General features: G+C 43.1%; 7 protein-coding genes across 7 annotated transcripts; 1 reads left to right on the forward strand and 6 right to left on the reverse strand.

The window, feature by feature from the left end:
* Window positions 1-11: 11 nt before the first annotated feature.
* LOC145702221 (dehydrogenase/reductase SDR family member 1-like) lies at window positions 12-1,266 on the reverse strand. Its single transcript, XM_081779436.1, has 5 exons — window positions 1,034-1,266; window positions 763-985; window positions 511-717; window positions 333-471; window positions 12-292 (listed from the first exon to the last, which is right to left on the reverse strand). Exons 1-5 carry the CDS (start codon window positions 1,227-1,229, stop codon window positions 95-97), a joined length of 963 nt encoding a protein of 320 aa, XP_081635562.1. The 5' UTR covers window positions 1,230-1,266; the 3' UTR covers window positions 12-94.
* Window positions 1,267-1,924: 658 nt separating this feature from the next.
* On the reverse strand, window positions 1,925-5,967 carry LOC145706080 (polyamine-transporting ATPase 13A3-like). Its single transcript, XM_081783595.1, has 10 exons — window positions 4,162-5,967; window positions 3,918-4,118; window positions 3,608-3,872; window positions 3,261-3,561; window positions 2,998-3,217; window positions 2,850-2,952; window positions 2,550-2,804; window positions 2,461-2,508; window positions 2,155-2,370; window positions 1,925-2,031 (listed from the first exon to the last, which is right to left on the reverse strand). Exons 1-10 carry the CDS (start codon window positions 5,947-5,949, stop codon window positions 1,988-1,990), a joined length of 3,441 nt encoding a protein of 1,146 aa, XP_081639721.1. The 5' UTR covers window positions 5,950-5,967; the 3' UTR covers window positions 1,925-1,987.
* An 18-nt stretch (window positions 5,968-5,985) lies between these two features.
* On the reverse strand, window positions 5,986-6,868 carry LOC145706083 (uncharacterized). The gene is made up of 4 exons (XM_081783597.1): window positions 6,617-6,868; window positions 6,513-6,570; window positions 6,293-6,473; window positions 5,986-6,249 (listed from the first exon to the last, which is right to left on the reverse strand). Exons 1-4 carry the CDS (start codon window positions 6,788-6,790, stop codon window positions 6,012-6,014), a joined length of 651 nt encoding a protein of 216 aa, XP_081639723.1. The 5' UTR covers window positions 6,791-6,868; the 3' UTR covers window positions 5,986-6,011.
* LOC145706084 (D-aminoacyl-tRNA deacylase-like) lies at window positions 6,812-7,459 on the reverse strand. The gene is made up of 4 exons (XM_081783598.1): window positions 7,347-7,459; window positions 7,126-7,295; window positions 6,991-7,084; window positions 6,812-6,948 (listed from the first exon to the last, which is right to left on the reverse strand). Exons 1-4 carry the CDS (start codon window positions 7,435-7,437, stop codon window positions 6,839-6,841), a joined length of 465 nt encoding a protein of 154 aa, XP_081639724.1. The 5' UTR covers window positions 7,438-7,459; the 3' UTR covers window positions 6,812-6,838.
* LOC145706081 (uncharacterized) lies at window positions 7,459-9,145 on the reverse strand. Its single transcript, XM_081783596.1, has 6 exons — window positions 8,837-9,145; window positions 8,491-8,797; window positions 8,225-8,446; window positions 8,015-8,182; window positions 7,748-7,973; window positions 7,459-7,710 (listed from the first exon to the last, which is right to left on the reverse strand). Exons 1-6 carry the CDS (start codon window positions 9,142-9,144, stop codon window positions 7,481-7,483), a joined length of 1,461 nt encoding a protein of 486 aa, XP_081639722.1. The 5' UTR covers window position 9,145; the 3' UTR covers window positions 7,459-7,480.
* A 3,392-nt stretch (window positions 9,146-12,537) lies between these two features.
* LOC145703816 (actin-3) lies at window positions 12,538-14,199 on the forward strand. The gene is made up of 3 exons (XM_081781207.1): window positions 12,538-12,757; window positions 12,832-13,526; window positions 13,572-14,199. The coding sequence occupies exons 1-3, from the start codon at window positions 12,712-12,714 to the stop codon at window positions 13,959-13,961; spliced, it is 1,131 nt and encodes a 376-aa protein (XP_081637333.1). The 5' UTR covers window positions 12,538-12,711; the 3' UTR covers window positions 13,962-14,199.
* LOC145703818 (ribonuclease kappa-B-like) lies at window positions 13,743-15,295 on the reverse strand. The gene is made up of 2 exons (XM_081781212.1): window positions 15,132-15,295; window positions 13,743-15,015 (listed from the first exon to the last, which is right to left on the reverse strand). The coding sequence occupies exons 1-2, from the start codon at window positions 15,268-15,270 to the stop codon at window positions 14,870-14,872; spliced, it is 285 nt and encodes a 94-aa protein (XP_081637338.1). The 5' UTR covers window positions 15,271-15,295; the 3' UTR covers window positions 13,743-14,869.
* Window positions 15,296-15,313: the final 18 nt, after the last annotated feature.

Raw genomic sequence — 15,313 nt, forward strand, 5'->3', positions numbered from 1 at the left:
AGCCATTTTCTACAATCATAGTTTATTAATAATAATTAGCAGTGAAATTGTTCTATAAGAATTTATCAATAGAAAGAAAACGAACTCATAAATTTTAGAATTTGTTTCCACGCATCCAAAGACCGATTTTGAACAGCCACGATGGAATCAAAAGTGTCTCTGGAATTAAGGATAGGAATGCTGGTGCATCTACTTTCCTAGCCATGTAAGACGCAGCGATGCTATTGCGAAGTGAACGGATGCTGGTGACATGGCTTCCGTCGACTTCCTTGATATCAAACTCGTCAGCAATCTTAAAAAAATTAAATCAATGAAGAAAGTCCTCTTTTTACATCATGGCACCAGATGACACGTCCAGCTTTAGAATCAATATTGGGATCGGTCAACAACGCGGCAACTGTTTTTCCAACCCATTCAGGCGTCTGCCCCTTTTCAAAGCCCTTTTTCGCTGCTTGAATGTGGTGTTGATCACTAAAATCGTACTCGTTGGAGTCATTGTAAAAATATCACCTGTCGGATTCGAGAATATTTTCAACGATTAGTTCCGTTTTGACAGCTCCTGGCCAGATTGAGAGAGCTTTGACGCCTGTTCCGCGGAGCTCGACGTTGAAGTCCTGAGCCATTCGATCTTGAGCGGCTTTTCCGACACCATATGCAGTGTTGAAAAGATAGGTGAGACCCCCAGGAGAGCTCATGTTTACGATGAGCCCAGCACCACTATAAATAAATAATAAGTTTGTTAGATCACCTATAAACTCTAACCGAGGAACCATTAGCCGTGCAGCATAAACAGAGGCGATGTAATTTGCTCTTAGCCCGACGTTGTTGACGGTATCCCAAATTTGGGGAGGCTGCTCCCAGAATTTATCTACAGCTTGTGCACTATCTTTTCCCAAAAGAGTAGTTACTGCAGCGTAGCAGTTGTTCACGATCATATCAAGGCGGCCAGCGTTATCGGAGTCAATTTGCTTGAATAATTTCTCGACTAGATGGTTGCTGATGAAATCAAGAAGGAGATAATTGAAAGTCTAACCTTGGTCGTCATCAGAATGATCACAAACAACTGGAACGACATCTCCGCCGATTTCTTTAGCAGTTTGCGAAAGAGTTTCTAGCTTGCGTCCAGTAATGTAAACAGTAGCTCCTTGGTCGGCAAGAGCTTTCGCACAACCGCGACCAATTCCTCTACTTGCTCCAGTCACTAAAGTTATCCGTCCTGCCAAAGCCATTCTGAGCGAGAATTCTCTTTATTGAAAGTCGATGGTGGAAAAATCGACAACCGGGCCGTGGTTCGAAAATATTTGCCAGGCGCACAAGGTCATAGTCTAGTCAGACTCATAGAAATGCAAACAGGAGCACGCCGAGACCAAAATTTAATGCGTAATGACTATCGATACTAATATAAAATACCCAGAACAAAATATAAGCAATCCCAAAAATGAGTTCGTTTATTGCGAGTTTAACGTTTTCGGAACAGAAATTCCATCATCAGAAAAGTTGCTTGCATAAAAACTTGACGATCTTTAATGAAAGGAGAGACTGACCTTTCTTCTTCTTGTAAGAAAAATGAACTCATTCAATGAGATCAGTGAGACTCAGATCAATGAGTTCATTTTTCTTACAAGACAAGGTCAGTCTCTCCTTTCATTAAAGATCGTCAAGTTTTTATGCAAGCAACTTGCTCTGATGATGGAATTTCTGTTCCGAAAACGTTAAGCCTGCAATAAACGAACTCATTTAACTACAGATGTCATTTAACGATTAAAATCCCAAAAATGCATAAATATCGATTTCATGCATTATTACTGAGGATTATAGAGTATATGCTGATTTATTTAAATATGCAAATAAATATAAAGTTTGTGTAACACTTTTTGGTTAGAAGTAGTACTGAAAATAAATAACAAAAGTAGGTACACAGGGCTCGAATGGTAGCATTGTATTGAATTGCACAATGGTGATTACAGAAAATAAAGAAGTTTTTTTGTTATTCGGGAGGGAGTTGAAGGAACGGAGCAGAGGAATAGAAATCTTAACGATTGTATTAATAGAAGATTATATAAATAGGTAAAAAGCTGCGGTAAATAATATTGGCTGTGTTTTTGGCTGTGGCGAGCGAGTTTCTTAAAAGCTTGGGCTTGCATTAAATCGTACTGGAGCTAATCCACGAGTTGCGCGTCTGAATTTCGATCTCGAGACGTTTGAACTTGCTCTTCGGAAGTTTCTTGCGGCGAATTATGTTGAGTAACTTGTGCACAAGTTTGGAGGTGGAGATGAGTTCTTCGATCGCATAGGCTATCACGAAGTGGATTGCCACTAGAAACATCAAGCTGACTCGATAAAAAATTGGCACAGCTTCGCTTTCAGATACTTTTCCCCGTTCAAAATATATTTTAAAACTGTTAACGAAGATTCAATAAACAAAAAATCTATATATATCGAAATCAAATTAAACGGTTCCTATGTTTTCTTCTCCCCAGTCCTTGTTATAGATCGCGAGTTCAAAAGCTAAAAACGAGATAGAAACCAAGGAATCAAAGAGAACTTACCTCTAGTAATTTCAAGCGAAGGCCAGATGCAGATAATCGCGGTCATTATTGTCAAGCTTACAAGACAGAAGAGAAAAGGAAGATTTTTCCAAATGCGAGTACGATAAGGCGGCCCTTGCGAAAAGACGAAAGAAAGAATGAGGTACTGAAACGCCGAAACAGAGAAAATAGCCGTGTTCACCATCCCAATGATATCTTCGTCTTCAGAGGTAATGTTCACTTTTGCAGGGACGTACCATGATTTGTTGAGGACATCTATTTTTAAATTACTTATCATTTGAAAAAAGATTGAGTACTCACCGACTGTGACAAAGGCTTGGATGGCGACGACGACAATGACTTGAAGAATCAAACTCATCAAAATAGTCGGATTCAAAAGTGATCCAGGTGGACGCTTTTTAACCTAAATAAATTCAAATGAATATATTTTCTTGATAGATGTATTTACCAAAATAGGCCAGGCGTCGTTGTTCGACATGAAAATGGCGACGGTGGTTGTGATACCAAGATCAATCCACAGGAATTCCATGTCTCCAAGGTTAGAATCGAAAGTGTACAAGATGAGCACGGAAACATACTGGATTAGACTGTACAGTGCCATGTACTTGAACGTGCCAAAAGAGGTGATCAATGCTGCTCTTCCTTGCCGCAACAAAATGGGTATGCAACTTATTTCCTGTTTTTAATCAGTCCCAGCTATTTGAAAAATACCTGATATCGCCACACGAGGCAGTAAACGGAGCAGCAACGGAGGCTTCACTTTCGCTAAGACTGACGCCAACGTTGGCCAATTTTAAAGCCGCACAATCGTTAGCACCGTCGCCACACATGATCACTTGATAGTCGATTTTTTGAAGCTCTTCTATCAACTGCGCTTTCTGATCGGGGGACATTCGTGCGAAAATTGCTCCTCGTTGAACGATGTAAGGCAGTTCCTCCGGGAAATTATCGCGAAGTAGTTGCCAGTACTTGCCCGTTACTGCGAGGCGCCAGTTATTCTTGCTCATGCCATCTATAATTATCAATTTTGAAATGGGTATTTCTAAATGACACAATACTTTCTAGGGGTGTTCTTTCGATAGTCTGATCTTGAAGCGGAACTTGCTCGGGCTGGCCTGATTGAGGAGTCTCCGGCGTAAATTGAATTTGAGGAGGCGATCCAGAGACAGAGACTTTCATTACTGGACACGTAGTTGGAATGAGTTCGCAATCTCGTGCAACAGCAATCGCAGTAAGTAAATTGTCACCAGTAACCATGACTGTTCGAATACTGGCAGCGGCAAGCTCTGCAAGGGTGGGAGCAGATGCGTCTTTCAGCTGATTCTAAAAGAAAAAATGAGCATTCTGTGATTGAAAATATCTGGTAACCTGCATAACGAGTAAGCCAAGTAGATTCAAATTGTTTTCGCAATCGTCTCTTTCTATTTTCTGAATCTCATCCATTGATTGTTTAATCTCCCGCCCAGCAAGTGCTAGTACTCTGTAGCCCCGACGAGTAAGTTTCTCTAGTTCTGTCGTAAAGTTCACTGGAACAGAGGTACATTTGGATGCTACCATCTCGGGAGCGCCCTGAAAACGTAATTAATGCCTCTTTAGTGACATTCAAACTAACCTTGAGAAAAATGAAGGGGTGTTCTTGTAGATCGTTTTTAACAATGACGGACTGTCTTTGAAGGTCCGATGAGAATGGGAAGTTACGAACGATTGAAATTTTAAGTCCTTTCAATCCACCTAAAGGCGGTTTAACAGTTGGATACTCGAGCTTCTCGTTTTCACTGGAGTCTTCGTACTCCCATCCAGTCGACGAGAACATCTTTATATCAAGCGGATCCCCAATCATTTCCTTGTCAACGTAACTGATCGAGTGGCATGTTGCTAACGCGTGAAGAAGCAGTGAAGATTGCCCGAGCTCAATTGATGGCTTTTGAAAAATTTTCTCAGTCATGGTATCTGCACTTAAAACAGCATGAAAGTGCAAACCATCTTCTGTCAGTGTTCCAGTTTTATCGAAACAACATACTTTAATCTTGCCAGCAACATTGATTCTCCCCGGTGAAATGCAGAAGATATGATCTTTTTTCAGCCTTGACTGTGAGTAAACCGTACCCACAGTCATCGCAGCGGGGAGAGAAGGTGGAACGACTACAGTTATTAAATCGAGCACGCGAAGGATAGCCTTCTTAATGTTATCTCCTCGGGAGAGAAATAGCCAAGTGCTGTAAACGTCTCCGATTAGGGCTAGAATTGCCAAAATGCCAATAAACTTGATCGCATCTTCGTAAAAGCCAAACCCAACTGGAGAGGGGAAAAGAATCGACCGGACGAGGTCGCCTTTGGCAGTATAGAAACCGGTCCGGATCACAACCGCTGTGCAAACAGGTTGACTGCTAGGCGCCCTGGCTTGGATAACATTCGTTCCAGCGAAAAGAGTGTGCCGTCTATGTTTTTCTGGAGAATAAAAGCCAGTGATACCGGTCGGTGGTTCTTTCTGCTCAGGAGCTGACTCTCCAGTTAACATCGCTTCATTTACAATCGCCGTACCATTGATAAATAACATGTCAGCTTGAACAGGCCCAGCTTCAACCTTGACGAGATCGCCTGGAACCAGCTCCCTCGAGTCTACAGCCACCCACTGCCCAATATCTTGATTAAAACGTTGAACGATGCTGGAACCTGTGACCATATCGTGCAAATCCTGTGATTGCTTTTTTGTCTTGTAGAGAGAGATGGTAATTGAAACAATTGTTATAACCAAAATAGCTCCAGCGTAATAAAAATACTCTTCAATGCCCCAAAGGACGATGGAGAAGATTTGGAAGATATAGAACGGATTGAGCACTTCCTCGATGAGCAAGGCAAAGTAAGACTTTACTTCGATTTCGATTGTATTAGCGCCATATCTTGAGAGTCGCTGATTGCGCTGCGAAGATGTCAACCCTTCCGAAAATCCCGATACAACTTCTTGAATGGAATGCCCACTCTCAAGCGCGACTTGTCGCATAAAATTGTTTTCACTCTCATTCCAGAAGAATCGAACAGCGCCGAACTTGAATAACCTCGACTCTGTGTTCTCTTCTACCAACATTGTCTTATCAAGAGAGCTGGAAACATTCTGCGTCGTTGCGTTAGTAAGCGAGCCATCCGCCTTGATGATTTGGACAGGAACAAGCTCTTCTATTTCGCCACGTTTGACGAAAATATGCGTTGCAGTTTTTAATGAACACTTTTGGAATGCTGCATGCGCCCACCAAGACGGTTTCCAGTAGAAAATCAAGGGCAAAAGGGGAAAGAAAACGATGCACAAGAATTTGACAAAGTATTCCTTCCCCTTTGTCCTAGAAAACGCCGAAATGTGAAGGCGAACATCGAGATCGCTGACAATTGAGTTCTGATTACTCATCTTCGCTTTCCTGCGCCCATTCTGAATTTTTGTATAAATAGTTTTGTGATAAAAAATGTTGACTATTTTGGAAACTGTTTTATCACAGCATTATCGGGCAGTTTTTGGGGCATGTATCTGTGAGGATTTCGCTTTCGATCGAGCTCTTCCAGATTCTTCATCGCTCCTTTCACAGGAGCAAGTTTGTCAGTCAGTCCATGCCGCTTCTTCTTTCTAGCGATTTGACCTGGCTCATCGTCTGCATGATCAGCTGCGAGCAAGCGCTTCATATCACTGTCGCTTGGACCTCGATTCGCAATTCTGAGTATTTAATAGCTGATTGAAATGTTATTGAAGCCAATACCGGACGTGCTGGTCAATGTTTTTCTCTGCTACTACTGTATTCTTCAAATCGCCGTCGTGATATAGCGGGCAATTGTGACCTTTATAGCATCGCCCTTTCCTGAAATTCCAGCAAATCTTCTTCCCGTCTCGTTCTTTCTCAAACTTGTGCGCTTGATTGTCAGTGAGTGCGACATGTTGCTCTAAAAAGATTAATCTTTGTTAAAAATCCTTCTGTTTACCCAAAACTTTGCGCGCTGCTTGCTCTTCTCGATCGTAGTTGCTGACAAAGACGGAGTCCTACAGACACAACAGTTATTTTTGAGAAACTCAGCAAGTACTCTACTTGCGATCTGTAAATAACTTTCTTCACTTCATCTGCTCGAGTTGACGCAGTGGTCAGGTCTGGTGGAGGCAGTCTCACTTTTGGCTTGACCTTTTGTACTTCTGGTTCTTCTGCTTCTACCTCCGGCTGTTCTTCTTCTGAGTCCGAGTCAGAGTAAGCTCCTATCAAATCCATTCTGAATAAGAACACCGCCAGTTCATAATTGACTGCCCTTCAAATTGTCTATTTCTTTGGTCGGGATTCGGTGGAGTCGAATTCAATAGTCACTGGGCCATCGTTGACTATGTCCACTTCCATCATCGCTCCAAATACACCAGTTTCAATTTTATTATCTAAACAGAAGAATGTCATTATGAAATTATTTTGAGGAAAACCTTGGTAATTCTGTTTCATCTCAGAAACGACCAAATCGAAGAGTCGCTTCGCTTCGTCGCCACCCATTGCGAGATGGAAATCGGGTTTGTTTCCCTAGAATTTTTCATTAAAATCATTATGCCCGTCCGGCAAACCTTCAAAAAGGCATACAGGGTGAATTGAGAGACAGCTAGAATTCCGTATCCATGATCCTTGGCGCTCTTGTTCCACGTCTTTCCGTCATCACTTTCAAAAAGCCTTACTGCCAACAACTTTTTAGCGATCCATTTAGCATCGAAGTCTGTGTCCGTCTTGTGCACGCCGACTGTAAAAGCGATTATTTTAGATTTTCTGAACTCGATCAATGCGCACCTGCCAAGAACACAAAGTCCTTTCTGAATCTGACCAACGACTTCGTTCTCTACTCGGACGCAGGCTCTGGAAACGCGTTGAATCACGACTTTCATTCTAAATTCAAGTTAATTCATAGATGGAAGAGTAGTTATTAAATTAGGTTGGGCGGCGTCCTTTAGGAGTCCAAACATTAGAATAGTTCTTCTTTGGTAGATCTCCAGATTCTCTCTTGTAATGAATCAAAGCGCGTTTTCGCTTCAAATGAAGCTCCCACGGAGTCCCGTCTAACTCCATCGGCAAACCAGCGTACAAAAGTCGTCGCTTAGCCATCGACGGATGCTTGTTTTCGTAATACACCATCGACTTCATTTGGTGCTCCAAACCACCTGAAAAAGATATTTTTTTGAAAATCAACTTTTTTACCTTCGCCCGCTATACTTTCGGATTCTTGAGTACCGCCGTAGTTCCATCCTTTGTGATAATACTCTCGTCGTCTGTCGTGCAAGTAATCTTTGTCGCCAGTCCAGTGGTTGTAGCTCGAGTGCATTTGCTGTTTTAAAAAGTTGTCCGCATCGTCGACGATTTCTTTTTGTCTAGCCACGACGGTTGTTTTGTTCGAATTTGGAATTTCAAAGCCCGAGTAATTTTCCTAAAATTATAAATAGAATGTAGAAAGTTCAGAGGATGAACCTTGTCCCAAATGAGCCAGCCGCGGAAGCTTGGATCGGGAACCATGTGTACAAAAGTAACGATTTCATCGACGTCTCGAGGCTCTTGATCTTCAATAACTGGGTTGCCCATTCTATCCCACACTTTCAGCCGCTGCTTCGACTGTAATCTCACTGTCGCAAAAGTATACTAAAACGAGTTTCACCGATATTTATCAATTTGTTTCTCTACCTTGGTTCCATCAGCAGCTTCGTACCGACTATCAGACACGTCCAAGGAAAGAAGCACCGGTTCTTTTAACGAGCCGGAGTTAACTTCTACGAGTTCCCATTCTATCGTTGCGTTTTCAACTTCTTTGAGAATTTTGTGTTTGAAGGGCCCTGCGGTCAATCCGTCAAGGGCGTCTTTTCCAACTTGGCTGACTTGGTTGCCCCAGTTTTCTCTCTTCATTGCCTGAATGGAGTTATGAAGAAGAAATCGAAAAAATAATTGGTTACCTGATGAGCTCGTTCATAAATATCCCAGCATTCGGCCCTGCCAAACATATGATACGGCGAATTGACTAAAAACCGCTTCCAAAAGTTGCTTTCAATATCTTTTGAGTAGAGATTTTCTGTGATATTGCTACTGCCGGTAATTCTCGATGACAACTTCTGAAGATTCTTCATCCAGTTCTTTCTGATGCTCGATGAATCGTAAACGGCTCCAAAGTTTTTGTCGAACTCTTCAATGTTCTTTTCTAGCTCTTCGTTTCGCGCTGCTACTTCTTCTTGCGTTCGTGGGGCCTTGTAGGGCATTTTGTTACTAAAATAATATAGCGGCAGAAATAAACATTTTTCTCACATAAGTTCGAAGCTATCATAAGGGTTAATTCTGTTCTGGTTTGAGTACAAATAGTGCCCCATCGTATCGAACGAATTCTTGACGCCATATTTCGTCGGAAAGACATTCGCATAGACTGGCTGAGTGTGCGCCAGCTCACCATAAATTGCAAGAGGACTTTCGTCTTCAACAGTTTCAGCTGACTGGTTAGTGATTTCGTTGTGGTTGAACTCTTGTTCTCCAACTCTATTGAGGATGATCTTCTTGATCTTTCCTCGCTTGCTCAAACTCTGCGAAAGGGACAAGTGCCGACATGAGTGTCTGTACATTTTTCTGAATTTTACTCTTTATTTTTTCAGTTAGTCAAAGTTTGTCAAACAGTCAAGTGATTATTTTGGAAAGATCAACGCTAGAATGAAATAATCGCAAACTGAAGTTCGCGGAGGACTCTTACGTGGAGGCCCCGCTCTTGATGGAAGAACGGCGCATCCTGGAAGAGTCTGATATTTTCCAGAGGAGAATGTTCAAAGTAAAATCTGATAGTTATCAAAAAGCCCAGAATCAGCTTAGCTCATTAATTAGTTGATTAACGACATTTGAGCATAATATAAAGAGTGAATCAACGCAGGTTATTGTCGTCTTTATTGCTTCTCAATCAGAGTGGTCGTCATTTGCCCAAGTCGTCATTTGCCCAAGTCGTCATCTGCGCAAGTCGTCATCTGCCCAACTTGGGCAAATGACGATCTTAGGTGAAAGACGATCTGTAATTGAATTTAAATTTGAAAATCACTTTTTTGTGTTTCACAGGAGCGGACTCATCACTGTACAAGTCCGGAAGTCCGGTCGATATTTTTTGATTGCAAAGATTTACTCGATTAGGCCTCGATCAGAAAAATAGTAAGAGAAAGTCTTTCTTAAAAATCTCCTGAATACCCTACGGTAGAGTCTCAACCATTCTTGGAGTTGGCTTCCGGGAGAGATTCATAACTTTTGTGTACTTTTTCACGAGACTCGGCTGCGGAGTACCCTTGGTTCCAGTGGGACTGTTCCGCATCGACATTTTAATTCAATCAATTCAAACTAAATTTCATCTGAAATTCAGACTAAACAAAAAAACCGACTAAATTTGCACCATTTTCCGACGCCAAGCGTTAGTAAGCCTTGCTCAGAAAGGGTATACCCACACCTTGCTTTTCGATACGGTGCGAATCTCGCACTGCGAATGTCCCAGATTATAGCAGATGAAATTGTTTTTTAAAGAAAAACTTTCGAATTTGATGTGATAAGAGGCCCACATCCTGCGAGTAGTCTGTGGCAACCTATTAACCTCCACCAATTTAATCCACTGTATTAAATTTTGACTTCAATTACATCGTCATTCACCCAGGTCGTCATTTACCCAAGTTGGGCAGATGACGATCTTGGGCAGATGACGACTTGGGCAGATGACGACTTGGGCAAATGACGACCACTCCTCAATCACCCTTTTGGAACCAAAGCTTTTGTTCAACTTTTGGATATCCTTTCGAGACGGGATTTCGCGTAAAAAGGATGAAACCGGAAGGATTTTCCCGACTGCGACAGGTTTATTCCGAACCGGAGAAGAAATAAAACCTTTTCATATTTCCGGTGTTAAACGGATGGGATCTTGTTTTCGACATAAACAGGAGTAAGAGGCCGTCAATACTCGACGTGTTTGATCTTTTGTCGGTACCAGTGGATTTATGAAGCTCAACTAATCTTTTATTCGAGGACGCCTTTGATGCTTTGATTTTTTGACGAGAGACAGGTCGGGCTTGAGAAATTTATGCTCGAACGAACGGTCAAATTGAGCGAATAAAATAGCCATAACGGGAATGTAGGAAAAAGGTCATTTTGATAGTAAACATTAGCATTTGAGGATTGAGTTCTTCGAATAAAAATGTTGCCGGTTGCAGTTGATAAACTTTCTTGTGGAAACCGATCACTTACCCGCGGACAATGGCCACTCTCCTTGAAGCACTGGAAAAAAGTTCGACCTTGAGAAGATGCTCTGGCTCAGATCCAATTAGCAGAAAGAATGCTTGTTTAATTAGCTCAACTGCCACTTATTTCCGCCTGAGCAAATCAGTGAGAGTGGTCGGGGATTGTGTTTTTTGTCTGACTTTTGTGATTTTATCGGACAAGTGTTACCGGCGGGACGATCAGAGGGCCACAGAAGAGGTGCCACTTGGGCGTGGCTCCCCTGGACCGAAGTTACCGTTTGTCGACTGAGTGCGAGCTCAGTACTGGCATGATTTACTGGCGCCAATAAAGCCATCGTGTATCCAATTTGCCAACAATGGGCTAATTAAGAATTCCGTGCAAGCTGGAGAATTTCCAACTCACTACCTGCTTCCGCTTCTGGCTTTTGCGGTGGCCTCTTGAATTATTCGAGAGAAAATTATTTATCCTCTTCGCGCCTGAATAATACAGTGTCTTTATCGAGTATTCATGCTCTGTAGTTGTAGAATAGACCGCGTACATGAGTGTTTATGCTCGCAAGAATCTACTCTTTTAGAAAGAGAATTGGAAGTGTCCGCTGATCAAATTTGAGTAGTCGTAGTTTTACGTTAAAGACCATAAATGGAATCATAGCTAATGCAAACATTCCGCAAATAGCATGCATTTGAATATCTGTAGAAATCTAACCCACAGGCGTGTAAATATCCCAAGTTTGCGGAAAAACGTAAACGCAAATAGTAAAAAATCATCTCTGACGTTCTCCATATTTCGCCGCCATTTTTACGCAAATATTTAATTTTATGCTTTTCAAATTTACTTGACTGTAGATCCGAGCCGCTCGATCCACCTGGCCTCGTTGTCTTACATTCTATCTTTTCCGTCTAAATCCGAAAAAATCATAGTAAGAAGCGGAAAATATCAGTTTTTCATTCCGATTGACGTCAATTGAGCACTGGGTACACGTGTCGTAAAAATTGGTGCCCAAATTTGGGCACCTTCGCTCATCCCAAGCCACTCTCTTGAAGCTGCACGTCAGACAGAATCATGATTTCCCCCTCAGGGGAATTCAGACACGGCTGCGAAGCAGACCACGTCTCTATATTATGGATAGGTGTATCCTCTACTAAAGCCACTTCAGTAACTTCGTCTAGTCGGGGATTATTGAAATCCCACACATCCGGGCAATAGCGAAGGTAAACGGATTTTTACCGTTTACGAGGTCCGTCGATTGCTTTGAAAATTGCAACGCCACTGAATCAGCATCTTTGAAATGTTAAAAGCGCATTAAAACAAGTTGAACTACGGATACATATATTTATTCCTAACCCGGTTGCTTTACGAGCAAGTTCGTGAAGCTCAAGCTCGAGAACAAAAGATTTACTTTCAGACAAAATAAAGCCCTATTCAAAGAAAAATCGATCGTTCAAAACGAGGCAATGAACAAGGAACGTTAATGGTGGTTTATCTTTCGAAAAGGCGAGGATGTTTGTCTATTGAATGATTATACATTCCAGTTGTCTAGACAAACGGTTCTATCCGGACCTATTGATGGAGATTTTCAATGGCAAAAGAATCGTAATTCCGTGAATGTGCTGTGGGTTAATCAACTTTATCGAGTGCAGTCAGTGGCTGAATAGCCTGTGACGCCAAAGATTGCTAGAGCAAGATGCGAGCAACGGGCGCAGAGGAGCGGTGGTGATTGTGAGCTCGGCAATTGGAGCTGCGCACTGCCATATTTGGGCAACGGAGCGCCCCGATCTCCAAATATGGAAAGCGCCACAATCGGTGGTGAGAGCTCCCTCCAAGACTTATAAAGAGCAGCCGTAGCAGTTCAACGGACACAGATCACTTTTCCTGATCGCCTGGTGAACTTATTTTTCCAAAAAAAAAACTCACTTTCCTTTTAACTCAAAATGATGGACGATGAAGTTGCTGCCCTCGTTGTTGACAACGGATCTGGTAAGAGCAACAACTAAAAGAGACTTTCTACGAGAGAACTTATAAAAATTTCGGTAATTAACTGTTTTGTCTAGGTATGTGCAAGGCCGGTTTCGCTGGTGACGATGCTCCCCGAGCTGTCTTCCCATCCATCGTCGGTCGACCACGACACCAGGGTGTTATGGTCGGTATGGGCCAGAAGGACTCCTACGTCGGAGACGAAGCTCAGTCCAAGCGAGGTATCCTCACCTTGAAGTACCCAATCGAGCACGGTATCGTCACCAACTGGGACGACATGGAGAAGATCTGGCATCACACCTTCTACAACGAGCTCCGAGTCGCCCCAGAGGAACACCCCGTCCTCCTTACCGAGGCTCCACTCAACCCCAAGGCTAACCGAGAGAAGATGACCCAGATCATGTTCGAGACCTTCAACACCCCCGCCATGTACGTCGCTATCCAGGCCGTCCTCTCCCTCTACGCCTCTGGTCGAACCACCGGTATCGTCCTCGATTCCGGAGATGGTGTCTCCCACACCGTCCCAATCTACGAAGGTTACGCCCTTCCCCACGCCATCCTCCGACTCGACTTGGCCGGCCGAGATCTTACAGACTACCTCATGAAGATCCTCACCGAGCGAGGTTACTCCTTCACCACCACCGCTGAGCGAGAAATCGTTCGTGACATCAAGGAGAAGCTTTGCTACGTCGCCCTTGACTTCGAGCAGGAGATGGCCACCGCCGCCTCCTCCTCCTCGCTCGAGAAGAGCTACGAGCTCCCCGACGGACAGGTAAAATTGTTTAATCACCCGGCTCGTTTAACCAGTTAATTACAGGTCATTACCATCGGCAACGAGCGATTCCGATGCCCAGAGGCTCTCTTCCAGCCATCCTTCCTCGGTATGGAGTCCGCTGGTATCCACGAGACCACTTACAACTCCATCATGAAGTGCGACGTCGATATCCGAAAGGATCTCTACGCCAACACCGTCCTTTCTGGAGGCACCACTATGTACCCCGGCATCGCCGACCGAATGCAGAAGGAGATCACTTCCCTCGCCCCATCCACCATGAAGATCAAGATCATCGCTCCCCCAGAGCGAAAGTACTCCGTCTGGATCGGTGGCTCCATCCTCGCCTCCCTCTCTACCTTCCAGCAGATGTGGATCTCCAAGCAGGAGTACGACGAGTCCGGACCTTCCATCGTCCACCGAAAATGCTTCTAAACAGCTTTCTAAAGAAACACAACCAAAAGCGCACTTCTGTACTCTGTTTCGTACTCCAACTGCTGTTGTACATAAATCTACACAAATTATTACTACACTTTCTAGGAATAAGAACCAACCAGCATCACTGCGTCGACTTTTCTTGGGCACGCCACTTCGACCTACCGGGAATGCCGGGGGAGAGAAGTGGCCTGCTCAACGGCGTATAATTTTAAATAAAACAACCAAAAACCATCAACCCTGCGTTTTCTTACCAACAAAAAACGGCATTGTTTGACATCACAAAAGCTTTATTTAAATTTCACTGAAGTGTGGTAGTGTAGTTGGGTAAATAACGGAAAAAAGGAACGAAAAATCAATAGAATTTTGCCGATTTGGGCACACACAATGGGCGGATAAAAAGGACGTCAAGGACGCGTGTTCTTCCCACAAGTGCTCATGAATAAGTAAATCTTGGGGAAGCTGATCGTGAATCGCTAATAGATTTTGTCCAAAATCACCTTGAAGAATTGATAGCTCCTGGACAGTAGATATTCTTATTTAGATAAATTTTAGATCAAAACTGTCTTCATAGAAGACCGGCATAAAACCTCAAACCTGTCGGGTAGACAGATTGAAAGGACGAAAAAAAGGCTTACGAATAAATTATAAGCAATAGACAAATTTCAAGCAAGAATAACTTTCAAATAGCGAGAAAGCAATTCTTGCCTTTTTGGGTTTGAATGACAAATTAACATGTTGAAATTTTTACGACAGAAGAATAAGAATAAGCTGGTTTATAGGAGTGGGGAGTGTTGGCGGATGAATGAGACAAAGAACAGAGTGTGATGATAAATGGCCTTGATCTAGCCGGCCGGTTTTCGTCTTTTCATCGTTTTTTTTCAGTTAGTGAGTGGCAATAAGCGCATTCACGCCATCTGGTAGGTGCGTGAATTATTGACGGCGACCTGCCAACCGGCAAAAACCAGTGTTCCGGCGTAAATCGCACCCGTAATGTAGCAGTTGATGGCGGTGTTGGCGTACGCTTCCGAGACGGCTTCCCTCGAGTCATCTTCTATAAAAAAAGTCCGTGAAATCGGGGGTTTAATTTCGAGCAATTGACAATTTCCCTTCGTCGACAATTTTTAAATTACTTGATTGATGACTAGCAAAAATCAAAATAGAACTTACTGGGGCTGATGTCTTCTCTCAGTGCCGGTGATTCAACGTGAAAGAATGCGCCAAGCAGCAGAAACATGATGATCCCCCATGCCGAGACGCATGCACAGACGATGGAGCATTTGGGACCGATTATTTTAGGGCCAATCATTCTAAAATCAAGCTCATTCAGCGTGTCTTATAGAATCAGAATA

This window comes from Oikopleura dioica, chromosome PAR (assembly GCF_907165135.1).
Source record: "Oikopleura dioica chromosome PAR, OKI2018_I68_1.0, whole genome shotgun sequence".
Classification (NCBI taxonomy): Eukaryota; Metazoa; Chordata; class Appendicularia; order Copelata; family Oikopleuridae; genus Oikopleura; species Oikopleura dioica.

Coding starts and splice junctions, on each gene's coding strand:
- LOC145702221 (XM_081779436.1), bottom strand. CDS start 1,229: ATGGCTTTGGCAGGACGGATAACTTTAGTGACTGGAGCAAGTAGAGGA. Junction 986..1,033: donor TCATTCTGATGACGACCAAG/GTTAGACTTTCA, acceptor GCAACCATCTAG/TCGAGAAATTATTCAAGCAA. Junction 472..510: donor AATATTCTCGAATCCGACAG/GTGATATTTTTA, acceptor GTACGATTTTAG/TGATCAACACCACATTCAAG.
- LOC145706084 (XM_081783598.1), bottom strand. CDS start 7,437: ATGAAAGTCGTGATTCAACGCGTTTCCAGAGCCTGCGTCCGAGTAGAG. Junction 7,085..7,125: donor CCCTGTATGCCTTTTTGAAG/GTTTGCCGGACG, acceptor GAAAAATTCTAG/GGAAACAAACCCGATTTCCA. Junction 6,949..6,990: donor GATGAAACAGAATTACCAAG/GTTTTCCTCAAA, acceptor TCTTCTGTTTAG/ATAATAAAATTGAAACTGGT.
- LOC145706083 (XM_081783597.1), bottom strand. CDS start 6,790: ATGGATTTGATAGGAGCTTACTCTGACTCGGACTCAGAAGAAGAACAG. Junction 6,474..6,512: donor AGCAGCGCGCAAAGTTTTGG/GTAAACAGAAGG, acceptor TAATCTTTTTAG/AGCAACATGTCGCACTCACT. Junction 6,250..6,292: donor AACATTGACCAGCACGTCCG/GTATTGGCTTCA, acceptor TTAAATACTCAG/AATTGCGAATCGAGGTCCAA.
- LOC145703816 (XM_081781207.1), top strand. CDS start 12,712: ATGATGGACGATGAAGTTGCTGCCCTCGTTGTTGACAACGGATCTG. Junction 12,758..12,831: donor CGTTGTTGACAACGGATCTG/GTAAGAGCAACA, acceptor TGTTTTGTCTAG/GTATGTGCAAGGCCGGTTTC. Junction 13,527..13,571: donor ACGAGCTCCCCGACGGACAG/GTAAAATTGTTT, acceptor AGTTAATTACAG/GTCATTACCATCGGCAACGA.
- LOC145706080 (XM_081783595.1), bottom strand. CDS start 5,949: ATGAGTAATCAGAACTCAATTGTCAGCGATCTCGATGTTCGCCTTCAC. Junction 3,218..3,260: donor GCCTCGTGTGGCGATATCAG/GTATTTTTCAAA, acceptor ACAGGAAATAAG/TTGCATACCCATTTTGTTGC. Junction 2,953..2,997: donor ACGACGCCTGGCCTATTTTG/GTAAATACATCT, acceptor GAATTTATTTAG/GTTAAAAAGCGTCCACCTGG.
- LOC145706081 (XM_081783596.1), bottom strand. CDS start 9,144: ATGTACAGACACTCATGTCGGCACTTGTCCCTTTCGCAGAGTTTGAGC. Junction 8,447..8,490: donor TTTATGAACGAGCTCATCAG/GTAACCAATTAT, acceptor AACTCCATTCAG/GCAATGAAGAGAGAAAACTG. Junction 7,974..8,014: donor GCTGGCTCATTTGGGACAAG/GTTCATCCTCTG, acceptor TTATAATTTTAG/GAAAATTACTCGGGCTTTGA.
- LOC145703818 (XM_081781212.1), bottom strand. CDS start 15,270: ATGATTGGCCCTAAAATAATCGGTCCCAAATGCTCCATCGTCTGTGCA. Junction 15,016..15,131: donor GAGAGAAGACATCAGCCCCA/GTAAGTTCTATT, acceptor CTTTTTTTATAG/AAGATGACTCGAGGGAAGCC.